At 41.7% G+C, this 17836-nt stretch overlaps 1 protein-coding gene across 3 annotated transcripts in view; it reads left to right on the forward strand.

Moving 5' to 3' along the window:
• The window catches only part of LOC140351628 (cGMP-dependent protein kinase 1-like), a 151037-nt gene that overhangs the window by 129956 nt on the left and 3245 nt on the right, over positions 1-17836 (forward strand). For 2 of the 3 annotated variants that reach the window (XM_072437540.1, XM_072437538.1), the window contains exons 8-11: positions 6044-6109; positions 8876-8950; positions 16929-17025; positions 17096-17235. In XM_072437540.1, coding sequence (XP_072293641.1) covers positions 6044-6109; positions 8876-8950; positions 16929-17025; positions 17096-17235 — 378 coding nt within the window. Of the gene's footprint in view, positions 1-5344; positions 5706-6043; positions 6110-8875; positions 8951-16928; positions 17026-17095; positions 17236-17836 lie in introns of those variants that run through there. The other variant, XM_072437541.1, reaches the window with a different exon arrangement.

Raw genomic sequence — 17836 nt, forward strand, 5'->3', positions numbered from 1 at the left:
TACATGTCAACAGCTATTAGTTAGAGGGCTGTGTCGCGTTAACGGGAGCCTTAGCCAGGGGGGCGGTTCCAGGGCAGGGCAAGTACCACACGGTTACGCACAGTGTCCATGTGTGTGAACCATGGAGAGCTCACTTTCACCCCCGGGAAATGGAGCGTATGCCCATGGGCTTTTTTCCCAGTCTGCCCGGACTAAACCAAGACTAAACCAGATCCAGAATCTAGAGGTGCTGAGCACAGAATGCACTGAAGTCCACGCAGCACACAACAAGAGTCCCTGCTGCGAGTCCCAGGCAGAGATGTGTGCCAGACTTCTGTGCGTTCTTTGATTAGCACCTCCAGGTTTTTGGACATGGTTTAGTCTCTGTTTAGTCCGGAAAGACTGGGAAAGAAGCCCATGGGCATACAGTCCATTCCCCAGGGGGGAAAGTGAGCTCTCTGTGGTTCATACACAACTGTGCATAACCGTGTGGTACTTGCCCTGCCATGAGCTCTGTCCCAGTTACACCCCGGGGAATGAAGCATGTACTTGTGATGGCCATGTCCCAATTCAACCAAAACAAACCAAGAGCAGGTCCAGGACAAGAACAGTACTGTTGTGCAGATGTGATCTGGAGGGCATGAGGACAGAGCTACGCACTGTGGTCAGCTCCAGAGCCGAGTACCGGAGTCTAAAGTCTGATCGTATGCGCGAATCAAGTCCTCTTGTGTTGTGCTTTCAGTCTGTGCCAGTTTCACACAGATGGGGACAAGTATTTTAGGTGGACGTGATGGTGACCATGGGGATTTATACAGTTTTTCAAATAGACATTCTTCTCTCAGCTGAGCACATGCAAATCTGCTCTGAGTCTGGTCCAGTCTGGCCCAGTAACAGCTTTCAAACGCTGGGGCTGGAGAGTGCGTAATGCCACTGAGCTGTACCATGTTTGCGTGAGTGGGAGAAACATTTAAACACTCTCGAATTCCATGCCCTGTGTTCTCAGCAGTTGCATCGACGCTAGTTGTCAGAAAATTACCTCCTCAACGCTCTCGTTACTCCCTGATGACAGGTTTTCCTCCTTTGCTAAGTATGACTTAGTTTGGAAAACAAATGTGGTAAATATTTATCATAGTTTTACTTCCGCCTAAATTTACAGAAAGTGGCTTTTAAACTTAAAGGCGCAATGGACGATTTTTCGGCGATTTGAGAACTCAGGTGGAAGTGCACATGCCACTCCCCCGTGTGGACTGATACAACACACACGTGCGTTTGTTTATTAGCGCGACGGATCGCATCGCATCTCTCGTCTCCTGTAGATTTCCGTCTCCTTATGAGACAGCTCAAACTGTCTTTCTCTGTCTTAATTTTGTCCCGTACACTGAGGGAACTATATTATGATAGATCCATGCGCTTAGACACGCGGAAACGTGGGGACGAGCCGCATGAGGCTGCAGTTGAGCGGTAGGTGCGTTTTATGATTGATACGTGCCAGGACTAATCAGCAGTCCACGCCACGAGGAAATAAGACTCAGATTTGGGCCAAAACAATTGTCCATTCAACCTTTAACTGATACACCTATCTGACAATTTAAACCATCATTCAACAGTAAAGGTGTTATATAGTATTGCTGTTTGTCAAATCATAACTGTTGTGTGTTATTTGGATTTTGGCTTTTGTTTTCAGTAAGGTTGCTAGGTAACAGTTGTAGAATTACCTCTACGTATGTCATATTTGCTACCCATGTCCAACCAAGTACAATTATAAACTTTAGTACAATTATAAACTTTAATAAAAATGTCAAACTGAGGACAAATAGACATCTGAAATATGATTGTGTTCACTACCTTTTAATGAAATGTCTAGTCCAACTTGTCATAAGTTTAAAAATAAAACTGCCAAATCAATGTATTTGTTGTTTTTACACTTGTTCAGAATACACCTAGGTTTAACTATGTGGTGTATAATTATGTAATTTAATCCAAAAAGCAAATCAAATATTTGTTATAGAAGCTGTTATGCTTTTGTTTAAGAAAAATGTATTCCATCTTCAAGAAAGCCTTCTGTGTCTGCATTGTTCCTGCTTTTTCTCAGAAGGGCCTTGAGCGATAGAGGTCTATTGAAATATTGAAACGTTCCTTTGATGGTCAAGCATGTCTCAAATTTAAATGATTGAGACGGCGGCCATCTTGGAGGATGCAGCTTTTGATGAGAGGGCTCTCAGACGGCTGTCTTTCTAATTAGAAGTTAACTGTGTGTGTCCGCGCTCATAAAACTCAATAGGTTGTACTCCAAAGCAAGAAGCCGCAGACTTTGATCCTCAGGAAAAAAACATTCAGATGTATGTATAAACTCATCCTAGTTAGTTATGCCGTAACAAATTGAGTGAATGGTTTGATTTATATTTGCAATAAAGGGATTCGGGCCAAAACACAGATTTGTTTGCACTATAGCAAACAAATCTGTGTTTTGGCCCGAATCCCTTTATTAGACAAGACACTGTATGGTGAAATGGCAATGTGCGAGGGAAGGACATAAAGCAAATTGTCAGAGCTAGAGTCAAACTTGCAACGCTGCGACTGACTGGAGATGTAGGCTTACATGTTGATCTGACCACAACGTCATCAATAGGCAACATGTCTGGGATAAATGTCAGTCTGACTCATCCATCACCCAAGTTGAAGTCACTGAGGTTGTTGGCAAACTCCTCTGTGGCAGGGCCCCGGGGGTAGATGAGATCCGCCCTGATTACCAAAAGTCTCTGGATGTTGTATTTTGTCCTGTTCGTGGAACACTGGACCAGCTCTATACTCTCCATTGGGTGCTGGAGGGTTCATGGGAGTTTGTCAAACCAGTCCACATGTGCTTTGTGGATCTGCAGTGTCCCACGGGGTGTTCTTTGGGGGGGTGCTCCGGGAGTATGAGTCCAGGGCCCTTTGCTCAGGGCTGTCCGGTCCCTGTATGACAGGAGCAGGAGCTGTGTTCACATTACCGGCAGTAAATCATGCCTTTTCCCGGTGCATGTTCGCCAGGGCAGCCTGGTTTGGGGACCACACTCTGGAGGAGCTCGGAGTAGAGCTGCTGCTCCTCCATGTCAAGAGGAGCCGCTCCGGATGCCTCCTGGAGAGGTGTTTCGGGCATGTCCCAACGGAAAGAGGCCCCAGGGAAGACCCAGACACGCTGGAGGGACTATGTTGACGGCTAGCTGGGAACGCCTCAGGATCCCCCCGGAGGAGTTGGAGGAAGTGTCTGGGGAGAGGAAAGTTTGGGAGTCCCTGCTTAGACTGCTGCCCCCGCGACCCAGCCTTGCATAAGCGGAAGAAGCTGTCTTTGGTCCAAAAAGACTACCACGTCTCCTACAGTAGCCAAGAAGTGACATTATTTTGTTTCCTTTCTATACTTTGTATTTAGTACAAGGATGTTCTATCTACCCTATATCATGTAAACACATACTTCACATGCATTTTTCGGAAGGCTAAGGTCCAGGGACCAGACTACAAAATCGCAGATCCAGAAACAATTGTGGCACAATTCAATGACAAAAATCAACAAAGGACCTTACTTTCAGAGAAGTAAAAATATCACAACGATAATATCGTTACAATGTTACATCACTAAAAACAAAAAGGACTAAAATCCAGGCAATGCAAACCGAGTGTTTACCAGAAATCTGACTCAACTAGTCAAATAAAAGCAGTATGAAGCAGGAATAAAACAGGTCTAAAGCAGGACTAAAACAATTAAGTTGTTATTTACTGTTATCACACATTTGTGCTTCGAAAGAGCAGTGTTTCAGATGAACTGGGGCTCTCTGGCCCGCCGTGTCGCAACACATATTTTTAAAGGGTGTCTACAGAGCCGCGGTGCGCGGCCGAAACTGCCATGTTATTTCGTGCCGCGGCTCCTGAAACTGCTGCTCTATTTGACCGCGCAGTTTGAGACCGCGCCGGGTTAGGGTTAGGGGTTAGGGTTAGGATGAGGCTATATCTGGCAGTGCCGCGGTTCCCGAAACTGCTGGGCCATTTGACCGCGCCGCGGCTCTGCAGCCACGGCCATTTTTAAATTATGGGAACCTGGGCTACGAGCCAGACCAAATTGCTTCGGGGTCTAGAAATGGCCCGCGGGCCACCTATAGGAGACCCCTGACTTAGATCAAAGGTCAAATCTACAGTAACACCAGCAGTCTTTCGATGAAGTGCCTAAATCCCTGTTGGTTAGGATGTATACATAGCCCCCCGTAGTTGCAGCTGTTTTCCTCTCCATCAGACACTAAGCCTGGAGGCATTGGCACTGTCCCACAGCTCCAGCGCTCTTCCAATCTTCCCTCTACATCATTTCCATAACCCCTTCTTAGGACACCAAGATTACCGCCCAATTACCACTTTCACTATCCTCCCTATCTAACTGAAAATCAACACCACCATCTCCGAAAGCGGGCTAGGACATTCCCGATACAGTTTTCACCTGCCTGTGGAGATGTTTGCAGGGGATTTCACTTTGCTCGTTGCCACAATTAAATCAGGCCGCACAGTCCTTGGCTTATCGACAGACTTGAGGCTCAGTGTGGCGTGAAAATGGATGTCCTTGACAGATATTGTCAGATATTGAGTTTCACAGGGAATGTCACTATAGCATCAACACTATGGCACACTAAGTTGTTTAACCGAGCTGGAGGGGGGTACAGATGGACAGGTGTGACGAGTTACTGTCTAATATGAAACCATGGAGGTCTCTTAAGGATGAGCAAGGATTATGTAAGCAGCATTTCTGCACACTGTTGTGATGCATCTCCATGGCTAGTCCAATGTAAACACGGCACAATTGTAAGAGGTCGAAATATAACTAAAGACTGCTTCATTGAACAATCAAAATATTTATTTGTGTCTCCTTCAGCCACATATAATATGATATACAAACATTATTTGTCTGTTTTGGCTACCATTGAACCTATAATCCATTGTTTATGCTTGTGCAAATGACTGCAATGCAATTGAATACTGCTGTGGCCAAACAAAAGCAACAGGTGGGACAGTCCCAGGCCAGACTATTGCGCTAAGAGCATGGATGCAAGTCATAGGGACGCTTATGAAAGAAATACAGTATGTCCCCTGCAACCTGCCCCCCTCACTATGTAACTGTTAACACATCTCTCTGCCCGACAAACTCCTGCTCCTAATGCATCTGTTTATTCCACACCTTCTGAAACGAGTTGGTCCCCACCATCTGTGCCCTTTTATTTGAACAGGGTCAGTGTCCAGAGAGGAGGCTGGGGTTTTACACATTTGAAAAGGGAATGTGGAGGGAGTTGACATTATCATGGAGACTATTGTCATCCCCAGTTCATTGGAAGAGACAGTTTTGTGTCGACGTGTTGGAGAGAGTTATTGCAAGATCTGGATGAAGTATGTCTGAATTCAAGACAAAGAAAGATTCAACATCTCAAACTGATAATGTTCAAATTTTGACCTTTGAAGATGGAAAATAATCTAGAAGAATTGTTTTTTGTATTTTTGTAGTCTAGTGGAGTGGTTTTCAAGTGAAGTGCGGCACCCGGGTTTGTCTTCTGGACTGCGACGAGCTGATTGCACTTGGATTTGGGGTATTTTATTTGAGAACTGTGAAGGATGGAGACTCGGGACAGCGATCTGGAGGACTCGTGTGGATGGAGTGATTCGTCGGAAGAGCTGTCATCAGACGAAGATGAAGCTGGAGTCAAATATGATAAAGAGTAATGTCAGTCATTCTGTACAGTGTGAGAGTGAGACTTCTTACTGCTGGATTATGACCACATTATAATTTGTGCAATCTAATACTCAATATAAGAAAGTGTGGCAAGAAGACCTTTCCAAATTAAGCTTTCTATTCTTTTTGCTTTTTTTTTATTCTCAGATTGAAGCCTAGTCCTAGAAAACAGCTACATTTGTTTAATGAATGGTTTTGTTTTTTATAGCACACAAAGCATTGGCTTATACCATTTGTGATATTTTGTTTTATTGCTTTATATTTGCCAGTTATGTCATCTAGAGTCAAAAGTATGCAGTAATGTTCTATGTTTTGTCTTCACAGAGAGGACCTCAGAGCGGCCAATGTGATCGCAGCAGAGGCAGTGACATGTCTAGTCATTGACCTAGAGTAAGTTAAATCACTCATTTTTTCTTTTTCTTTTCATTTAACAATAATATAAAATGTGCCAGCCATATGTGCTACCGCCTTAAACCACTCAAACATCGGGCAGCATAAAAAACACTCATATTTTCATATTCTCCTAATAGCAGCATTAGTCATGATGAATGTGATTTTACCATAGGAATATTGAACTGCACATTGCACCACAGAGAAATCATTTGGATATTACAGTCGGCGCTGCTTTATTGGGAATTTATGAGACGTGAAGGTCAATCTGAGTACTGAGCAAAGGTAAAGGACTGTATTTTCAGACCTCATAAATTCTGATCATAAATTATCCAAATGAATGGAGCAGTTGTGTGTGGGTGGCTGGAGACAAAATTGTTTTGTCAATATAAAGACATAGATTTAATGATCGAGCTTAAACAACTTTGTATGTAATTGATCTGATTAATCTCCCAAGAAATAAGAACACATTCTGATGACCAATAGACGAGGGTCTTAAAAGATGTTGGTGTGGTGTTTCAGACACATTTTTCCTTCAAATAAAATCCTTTCCTTTTCAATGCATTACTGAAACAGATGCAATACCTCACTTAAACAGACACAGGTGAGTCAGAACCTGTCGCACCAGTGACACCTTGAGGCCGAGGTACATTTGCTGCTACACGTCTTATGGTTTTAGTTTGGACACACACAGCCCATTTCTAATCCTATGGCTGATTCTGATTAATTGCTTTTCAGCTATTTGTAATTTTACTTAACTAAAAGTATATATATTTTAAAATGATTATCATTGTTATCGAGCATCACAATAACAACTGCCGCTTACAATAATGGCATCCCAGTCCTGCCAAATAGTAATTAATTAGGTCCAATTGGGTTTAAAGAGTCAACTGAAAGCACAAAAGTGTGTTAAATGACATAAGGTCGTATTGTCTGGTATGTAGGGAGACTTATGGTTCGTCTCTCAAACAAGTGCTGTTTGTGAAAGCTGGGAGGGTCAGACGGGTCTAGATCATATCAGATTACCCGGACCTCCGTGTGGCCCCTGGGAGCCCAGCCTGGCCAACACAAATGGGACCTCCTCCAAACTGCCAGAAAAAGAGAAGGGCGAGCGAGTGAATGAGTCATCCCACACATGTGATTACTGCTGTCCATCAGGGAGCGCCTAATGTTATCACTGCCCACACGGTTAGCACTGCCTGGGCTTTTTGTTCACTGGGGTTAAAACTGATGCTGCGGTGGCCCATTTGTGTCCATGCCACCGGCTCTGTCCAGTTTGATGCAATTTATTAAACTATATGAGGCAGAGAAAAAAACAGAAACGCTTCTTAGGGAATTTTAAAAACATACCAATAAATGCGGTTGACCATCCAAAAGTAGCCCGCTCACACCTCCCACCAGCTCGCCCAGTACACTGTGTCAGGTGTCTCTGGGAAAGACATTTAATTTAACCTGCACTGCCCACTGCAGTCACATCAAATGCATCAGGTTCTAACTAGAGATCCAATACAAATACCTTGGCTTCAAGTATCTAACAATATTGCATAAAATGTTCTAATACTGTTCTGGGCCAACAACGTCCAGGAAACAGTCTTATTATTACATTCATTAATTGGCCTTGCCCTGAACCGATATCCTGGAGCCGATCACGGACATTTATGCTGGATCAGTTTTTTTAAGGTACGTGCGTGCAAATCCTGTTCATTGAAGGTCTGGTCCAATTTGTGAGATGCACAGTCATGTTAATAATACTGCTATATTACAAATCTATATTAAAAATAAATATAATTGTGTGACATGATGCAATTTTGTTCCCTTTTTAATTTTCCTTTTTACAATATATGGAGAATCATTTCAGTTATTTCCTTAATAATTTAGTTATTATTCAGTTGTCTCTGAGTCTTTGGGGTTTGGATTAATACAGTTTGTTGCAGTTGAACAGGCTAATGCGCCCAGCTAAAAGGTAAAGAAAGGATAATAGAACAGGGGGATGTTGAGCTGCACAATGCCCTGTAGGTAGCCGAAAATGAGCAGCAGACTCAAACATTACTGTCTCAGTGGGAGCAAACCCCAGCTGAGCCTATTGCCTGATGCTTGATGAGGCTTGTATCCAGCCGTCTTCATTTTCCCATGCAATATTTAGTCTTTTGCACATCTCATTATAGTTTCAGGAGGATATCAAGAAAGTGGCAAGTTAAGCCTCATCTAAAGCTTGTAAAAGTATGCCTTTTTCAATACTTCTATAAGAGTAAGAGCATTTCTGTATCTGCATATTAAGTGCATACTTAATAATGCTACTTAATAGGTGAAACTTCTTATGATGTTTTGGACATAAAGACACTCAGACGAACTGTCTAATGAGCCACAAACATTTCCTGCCACAGCGGTCAGGAATGTACAAAAAGCATTTCCACGTTACGACAGCAACCGATTATGCTATAGCAATTATCAGTATACAGCCATGACATTGAACACCATCTCATTTTAAGTCCTCGCTTCTCTATGGGAACCTCTTCACGCATCATTCTTTTCATCTTTCGTCGGAGTAGAACTTCTGCTTCATAATTCAGTTATTCAAATATTTATGCTTTGGTCCCCAGAATTCCCTCATCTCTTCTGCACATTTACACCTCTTTAAGACTGCACTGTCACAGAGTCTATTTGCAGAGACTTTTAGCTCCCAATGCTACATTGAATATTGAACACCACAAAACTGGCTTGTTTGAGGTATTAAGTCCCAAAATGTTCTATGTTTTTTGCTTTCAGATCCTTCAACAAACTGATTGGCGGGTTTGATGATAATTCCAGTAAGGGCCTCGAGGATGCCGACGTTAAAGCAAAGTAAGCAGAATACATTTTATTACCTCACCACACCCCAAAGCACATTTATCTTGTTGACACATTGAACGTGCTATGTGTTTATCATCTTTGAGGCATATGGCAGATTTATATAGGACCAGAGACATCTCAAACTATAGAAACAGCCTTGAGGAACTATCTTTGGGTCTATTTGGTAGTCAATATTTTAATTTTTTTTTTACAACACAACCTCAGCCTAGCTTCTCTAAAGTTTCATCAACATATGCGACATATGCGACGTTGTGACTATGCGAATCCAAGTTAAAATATAGAATAGTGTTGCAGTTGCCATTATTCGAGACTGCATCGACGGAAGCAGAACAGTTACTGCTCATTATCACCGTCCGTCTCTGAATGGTCCATCGCTATTCACTGAAAATTGGCTATAAATGATTTGCACATAGACTAAAAATGCTCTGAGATTTTAGAATTTCGAAGCGCAAAATAACTGATGCTTTATCCTTACTGTATCAAATTAGCTTGCAGAGATTTGAAACCATGGGCTCAGGTGGCGAGGCAGTCGAGGCCATGACCCCTGTCTTTCTGAACAGTTAATATCCTGTATATTTACGGTTGCTATGGAAACAAAAGTACAAGAAAAAGCTTAGTATTCTTTGGATGATTGGTTGGATGTGAAAATTCGTGCTGTTTTTATTTTTTGGCACAGTGTGGCAGTGCAATAGTCCGTGGGCTATGCTGTTGGTCGAGGAGAGATGAAACCCAAGCTTGGTATTAACTTAACAGAAGGCGCGGGGCAAGGGCAGTTTATCACAGCAGAGATCAAATGAGAAGGTGAAAAGAGAGTGAACCCGACTGGCATACAGGAGTTAGTTAGATTTGCATTTGGAGCAGAGGAGGGCAAGGTGAGAACAGGAACATAATGAAGCTATTTGAAAAACATGTGGAAGCCTGGTACCAGACAAGTAAAGTCCCAGATTTGCTGTGGTTAAATATGTGTTTTCTTGCATTTATGGGAAAAAATAACTACTGCCTTTCTCAGATTATAAACAACATCTAATGGAGCTGAACATGATCAATCAAAAACATTAAAGTAGCACAACTGGATCATGTGGTAGGGCAGCACAGTTTTGGAATACTTGTGATTAGATTTGTAATATGTGTGTAAGAATGTTAACTCTTTAACTCTTGAACAATCCCATGCCTTTCAGAACGTGTTTGTGAAGGTCTAAAGATTATTCTATACATATTCAGGGTATTTGTGGCAACTCAAATAGTGATTATGACGTTCACCTCTAGAATGCGCTTCATACTTCAATCAAGGGCAATGTGAAAAAAGAACCGGAGAAATAAAACAAATATTTTATACCAAGTGTATTACTGATGCTATATCAAGTCAATCAAACATGAAGCCACAGAGAGAAGGCTGAAGGTGTCTGTCATGGTTTTGCATTCCATCAGCTGGGATAAGAACATTCGAGCAGAAACAGAAGATTGGGAGAACTGAGGTGTAATGGCTGGGACCGGTGGTACATCCTGGCACTGGGCTTTGGCTCTGTGCCCAAAGCACTGACTGGCACTCTGACTGGCACTCTGACTGCCAGCTGCCAAGTGACGTCCATAGAGAGCCAGCGTTCCGTTTCTCAAAAACCACATCTAAAATCTATTTAATGCCTCTTCAGCCACATTACACGGTGTATTTTACCTATTTCCCAGTGGAATGTGGACTGGAGCCATCATGCTTTGTTCTCTTCTCCCAAATCTGTTACATCAAAGGCATTTCCAAAGGCATTTTTTTGGTCTTTTCAGTATCGCTTAACACAACACAGTCCTTTATGGGAAAAACCTTGGTCACTTTACAATGATGTTTATCTTAAAATTCCAGCACAAAATGAAGGTAATCGGCACAAAATACTACATGGAGAAAAGTGAAGAATAACAGAAACAAATATTAAGTCTGATTTTGGGAAATTTAATATAAAATTCTGGCCTGCCGACACCATCGCTTGTAACTGACATCTCCCACTTGCCACATCTGATGGGGCCATTGTGAATAAAACTAGAGAAAGCAACATATTATAACACAAGAGACAGCAACAGATTCACCTGTATGCATAAATCATGGCTCGTGTTCTCAGTGGGGAGAGTTCTGGCAGCTCGACAACAAAGCACTCTACCCCGGATGGCAGGCATCTCCAAAAATAATGAATGAAATAAATAAATAACTAAATATGGGCTGCATTTTTAGCACTCCTTTGAGAACACAATCTGAATCATGACATTGGCAGTATTAAAACTGTTTTCAAACTACTATTTCTATATAAAGATGATACATGTTAATAAACGTTATCTGAACAGGTTTGACTCACAGCACATTCTTCATTTGACTTTTACTGTCTTATCCAAAATATTGCATGAGAAAAGTCTGTTTATTACACTCGCCTTTATATTTTAAATGTCTTTATACAAAAAATAACTGATGAAACTTGATTTGTAAACTCTTAACTGAACGGCTACAACTTTTTAACCCTTTCTGGCGAGTAAAATAATGAAAATATGGTCAGGCTAACGGACTCAAATTATAGGCAGACGACTCTTCATCAGGCACATCTATGGGTACAAAAGTAGATAACAATCTTTAAGACTGAGAAGTCAAAATGTACTGGTAAGAGCCACGTCACACTGATCAGAGGCAGAAGTCAAGTCCTATAGAATGTCAGGTAGATAGGCTCATAGCTTTTTTGCATCATTTGTCTGAGAAACAAGTCCAAAAGTGTTCGATCGTAGAAAAGGATTTAAGTGCAGTCATCCGTACACTGTTTTGAACATCAAGACTTCATTTTCAGTCTGCGAACCTGGTCTGAGAACTCAGATCTTTTTTATAGAAAGAAAAAAAAGGTTGACAGACAGAATGCATTTTCAGAACATAAAACTGTACTGTTAAATGTGCACTATTGAATGTTTTTGGAGGTTACGTCACCTGCCCGTCTCCATGGAGGTATTATAGAGTGTATTTTCTTACTTTTTTTTAGTTAATTCTCCATTTTGAGGATCAGAGATGAAGGTCAGCCCCCCCTTGAGTCAGCCTGTAGACAAATTGACCCTGTGTTTGATGATACACAAGTACTACCACATCTGGACACATGGGGGTTACATCATTGCAATGATGTCATCTGTCCACTGTTACTCTTTATGAGACCCTTGGGTGCTACCTGACCACCTCAGCAACATTTCAGACCACAGTGTTATTGATAGACCGTTCACCGCAACAGCAGCATGTACCATTCCACTTATTGTTATTAGCGCCAGTGCAAGAGCCTGGATATGATTACAACAAGTGTGTGCGTTCTCAAGGTCACAGAGGGCTATTTGAGGGGCATGTACACAGCACAGCGCTCTCTGGGATTCCTCACATGTATCATATTCACGTTCTCAGAAGTCATTCACATTGTAAGACAAGGCTAAATAGTTTTTGATGGACTGAGAACTGTGAAAGTTAATTCCAGAAGACACGCATAGAGATGTTGAGAAATGTGCACTCAAATATTACACCTCATGATGAATAATAAAAAAATGTTACAATGTAGTGAAATAATCTCTCTCGAAGACAACATGGCTTATCAAACCAATAAAGCAATACGGCTGAGTTAAGAACAATTAAGCTTTATAACTTTGTAAGTACTTTTAATTCTTCAAAACAAAAAGTAAGGAGAACATTGACTAAAACAACATATCCTTTTCAATATATGTAATCACATGAAAACAAATTGCAAGCCTTTAAAGGGCCTCTGACAGGTCGGACGACTCAATGAACTAAAGCGCGGTTAAGATATATATATCAATATATTTAGAACTTTGGTACAAATTATAAAATCAAATGATCCCAGAATAGCACCATTTTATTAGCTTTATAATTTCACTTCCTGTTTGTAATTGATGACGTCACACTAGGAGATAACACTAGGCCAAAACTCACCTAATGCCACAATTCTTTCTTAATTTGACAAATAATAATATATGAGAGCGACTTTATTTTGTTGAGGGTCAAAAAAGTTGTTTCTTTGTGTAAATGATGCAAAAACTGACTGGAATGAGTGTCCCCAGTGTGACTCCCTGTCATTTTCTACAGATTTTTAAAGTTTTCTCCACAAATACCTACTCGATTGATGTAAAACTATCATTTATATGTACAACAGGTATAAACACACCAAATTAAGTCAAAATTTGAAAATCGTAAAACCCTGTCATAAGCATTTTAATTCAAGTTGTGCCCAGGGCCGGCCCAAGCCTTCAGGGGGCCCTAAGCGAAAACATTTTTGGGGGCCCCTCACCACGTCATCAGAATCAGTTTTATTGCCATTGTCAGTAAACAATTCACATATGGGAACTTTCTTCAACGCAAACAAAGCACACCAAAACTCCAGGGCATCTGTTTGCCAGTTAGTTTATTCTCAACACCTCACAAGCTCAAATATTGCTAACTTAAATCCCACAATGCAAATTGGTATTCCGCTGACATCACCTCTACTCCCTGTACAAATAACACACGTCCCAGATATGTTTTTGGGCGTTAAGGGTCGACAGCCACATTAGCACATTAGTTTAAATTAATGAACAGGGGGGGGTCTGGGGGCCAGAGATTTTCAGACCTTTTTTGGGTCTTCTGCTGCATTTTAATGTGGTCCAGCCGGCTAAAGTAAGAGTAAAATGTTGAGGTTGTAATGCTATTAAATGATGATGTGATGAAACTGTGCCAGGAGAAAATGACTAAAGCCAGTTATTAATACATTGGTGTACTTAATTACTCAATACAATATTGGCTATGAAAAATAATTATGATCAAATTGATTCATTTTAACTGAAAATGTAAAAGTAATAGTTATCCTTACTAATTTATCTTTTACTGCTCCCAACTGTTCCTTCTTGCTAAAGTGACAAAACAAGTTATATTAAATTAAACAAATGGCATAAGCATTGATTGATTAACAATTAACACTGATAAAACTAGACAGTGCAAACATGTTATTCCCAGAGAATGAACAGAATGAGAAGTGAAGGTCCAAACCTAGCTATTGTGAAGCGACTGCGTTTCTGCAACTTTGCCACTTTTATATAAAAATATATAGTATTATTCTATAACAGACGTAATCATAATATGTCTGGTTATTTTTCACTATCAATTTATTATAATTTATAACAAATAGTCTAATGATGCTTTTTAAATAAATTGAAATGTTTTATTGCTCTATTAAAAGTGAATTACAATATAAATGTTTGTTCTGATCTGAACATGACACACTGGACTCCTGCATGAAACAATGCTGCGATGTGATTGGCTGATGGACCTCACGTGCATAAACCTTTACGTTCCTCTCAATCCACGTTAAGAAGTCAAAGTAAAACAGACATCACGAGTCACGATTGATCTCACACATGGTGATGTGAGAGAGAGGGACGCAAACTCAAACCCGCTCATCTCTGACTGAGGCTGCACAGGGGCCCGGGACAGGGGCCCGGGACAGGGGCCCGGGACAGGGGCCCGGGACAGGGGCCGCAGACTGTTCACTCCAAAGTCTCACGTCAGAGGTTCTGGACGAGACGGCGCTCGTCCGGACCGGATCTCCTCTTAGTGACCCGGGCCATAGACGCCCCTCACCGGCCTCACCTGCAGCTCACACTACCGGGCTGGTGTAAATGTTAAGCTTATTATCTTTTCATTCATCAGACATATTATTAAGCGCGGGGCAGAGCTCTCGCCGCCTCCAGCCTGAGCGAACTAACGTGACAGAATCGTGTTGTTTCAAACAGCAGCATTAACCGTCTCTTTGTGAGAGAAGTTCAATACCTGGAGAGTGTTGTTGAGTTTGCAGTTTCTTTACATCGTCAAGAAGTTTCTTCTTTCGTTTTTCGGCATCGGGGGGATATATTCCTCTGGACATGAGGACCACGCAGGGACCACGTTCTGTTGTGTTTATGTTTTGCTCTCGAGCTCCTCGCGCACAATGAAGTTGCCCAATCAGCGCAGGTCTGGTGTCTTGGTTGCCAGATTGTCATTACAAATAAATGCGGTTTGTGCGTTATGTTACCGCTGTGTGCGCTGCCGCGCCAGCAGCGCTGCTACACTAGTGGCGCACGCTGCGCTTGCACTTCGCATAAGACGGGTTGCCAGATTGGGGGCCCTATTAACGCCTCGGGGCCCTACGCGGCTGCTTAGTTCGCTTATAGGCTGGGCCGGCCCTGGTTGTGCCTTATTCATTGCAGCAGTTGTTGCTTGAACGTGATGACTGAGCCGGCTGTGTCTGTGTAATAGTCCAAGTGCACAGAATATAATACAATCATTCTGTCAGCATGGCTTTCATTTGGAACTTTATTGTGGACAGATACCTCAGCTCAACATCCCAGAGTTCATGTTTGTCTAACGGATCTATGACCCCCTCTGCTGGATGAACTACAGTAATGCAGGTTTTATTTAGTCTGCAATGAGCTGAGGAATTTCACTTTACATTGTTGTGTGCCTGCAATTGTTGGTTATAACGATTTTATTCAATGTAAAAATGGGTATAATCCATATTTTTCAACATTTCAACAGTGATTTTTGATTCCATCCACACAAGATATTTAAATATTTTTAAAACATAAAAGGAAAGAAAGAAAAGTTTTAACTTGTCCATGTTACGTTATCAATTATGATATTAATGAGGGTATGGATGTATCTGTATGTATAATTTTAATTTGAAAAAAACATAACACGTGTTCCAGTTGAGGTTTTTTTTTTTCCAAACAGTAAATGTCATTGGACTCTGCAAATTCATGCCCTTTTGTCTTATAATCCCACATCTTGCCATACCGCTCCGTTATTGGTCGTTTCCTTAAGCAGAGGGCATTTTGGGATTTGGAGTCGTTTCTTGGCCTGCTTCCACATCACTAAAGATAAACGGCTCAGGCTTGAACCTCCCATGATCACAGCAGCAGAATCAATAATAGACGCATACAAACAGTTAGTGCCCCATGGAAACGCCTGACCTTTTCCGAGAAACACTTAACCTGCCTGCAAGTGCCTTTGGAGTCAGGTTTTGTGGTTACTTTGTGTTTATTTAGAGGAACATACTCATCTTCACCATGCTTCAAATGATGCTCCAAGAATTCTGCACGGATTCCTGGGCAGTGTTCACCAAATGACTCACTGTTTATCTAAACTTTAGATACAGATCCCAGCTGCTGCTTGGAGGGAAAGCAGACACCGTTTCCGTATTAGGCTTTTGTTGTGGTATATTCTTCGATCCTGGTGGAGCACGGACGGTCGGTGTGTTTTTGGACTGACCCAGATAAGCCCATCCCATATCAAAAGCTGTCCTAAGCCCACTGATCCGCAGCCCAACACTGGATAGGTACAATAACCAGAGAAGACATGCGGTATCAGGGGATAAGGATTTGGACATTGCCAGTTCTGTTGACGTCACGGTTGTAAATAAAGACGCCGTTCTCAAGCTGGAGTGAAAGGCCCAGAACTCAGAATTTTAACGATTATTATTTAGGTTCAACACAACTGAAATAGACATAGATGAACAAATTAACTGCTGCCGTGCTCTGAGTAAAAAAAAAAAAAAAAAAAAAGTGCAAAGGTAAAGTTAAGCCCTCCTGGTTTAGTCTGGGTTTTGGTACAATTTAGTTTAGTTATTATCCTACATAGTCTTGGCCTCAATGTGGCTTTATCCTTTAAGCCTTTGTTTACTTTAGTTCCTGCCATTAGGTTTCTTTTGTATGTTTTCTGTAATTGTACTGTGAAAGTTTTATACGGTGCAAAAAGGGCCAAAACATCTCCTTCACATCCTTTATAGATTTGGACAGGTGTAATCCTTTAAGAATCACAAACACATGAGCTCAAAAGGGAGTCTGATATTTTGGGACGGTTGGCTGGAAGTGGATTATCTCGTCTTTCATCCGTCATATTACGTCGGATCCTGTTCCCACTCTGTTTTCTCCTCCTTGTTCTTCGCCGCAGGTATGAAGAGGAGAATGCCTTTTTCGCCAACCTCAACTTGGCCGACTTCAACATCATCGACACACTGGGGGTGGGAGGCTTCGGCCGCGTAGAGCTGGTAAGAACACCCCATACAACGTGGCAGTGGAACATTGCGCAGTGTCCGTAACCGTCTTTAAACTGTGCAGGTTCAGCTGAAGAGTGATGAGAACAAGACGTTTGCCATGAAGATCCTGAAGAAGAGGCACATTGTGGACACGCGGCAGCAGGAGCACATACGCTCGGAGAAGCTCATCATGCAAGAGGCTCACTCGGACTTCATTGTTAGGTACTGCTCCCTATCAGCACATTCACTGTTGGGGAAAGACATTACTTCTACTAACAGGGCCACGAGGCCACATAATTATGTCTGACAAACTATAATATATAATGGTCATGAATTGGAACAAAGTTGGCAATGGTATCCATGTGCATTTTCTATTAAAGGCAATAGAAATAAATGCAAATCATGTTTTAAATAATCGTTTTGCTTACTGTTAATTGAGCCCTCAAACGTAACTGTAACAAGACTTTAATATCTCACTAGTTAAAAAATATATATAATTTCATACTAACATATTTTTAGGCCGGGGCCGATCAATGAAACTGGATGACTTTAAAGTTCAGGTTAAGATGTAATTTGACCATAGGGAAATGATATCTTAATTTGGCTAACACAATAAGTCAGTTCATTCACTCTCCATCATCTTGTGGGCCAAGAGCGAGGCTGGGCTGGGTACACACTGGAAAATTCCCAGTTAAAAGCAGTGCTAACTGGGATGGGTACTGACAGATGACAGAGAGATGTGCTGAGAGAGAGGCCATTGATGAGATGCAAATAACCTGCGACCATGTGTCTCCTTTTGTGGACCAAAGGATGTTTGTTAACT

This window comes from Eucyclogobius newberryi, unplaced genomic scaffold (genome assembly GCF_026437365.1).
Source record: "Eucyclogobius newberryi isolate DKJ021-1_F unplaced genomic scaffold, fEucNew1.0.hap1 SCAF_8, whole genome shotgun sequence".
Taxonomy (NCBI): domain Eukaryota; kingdom Metazoa; phylum Chordata; class Actinopteri; order Gobiiformes; family Gobiidae; genus Eucyclogobius; species Eucyclogobius newberryi.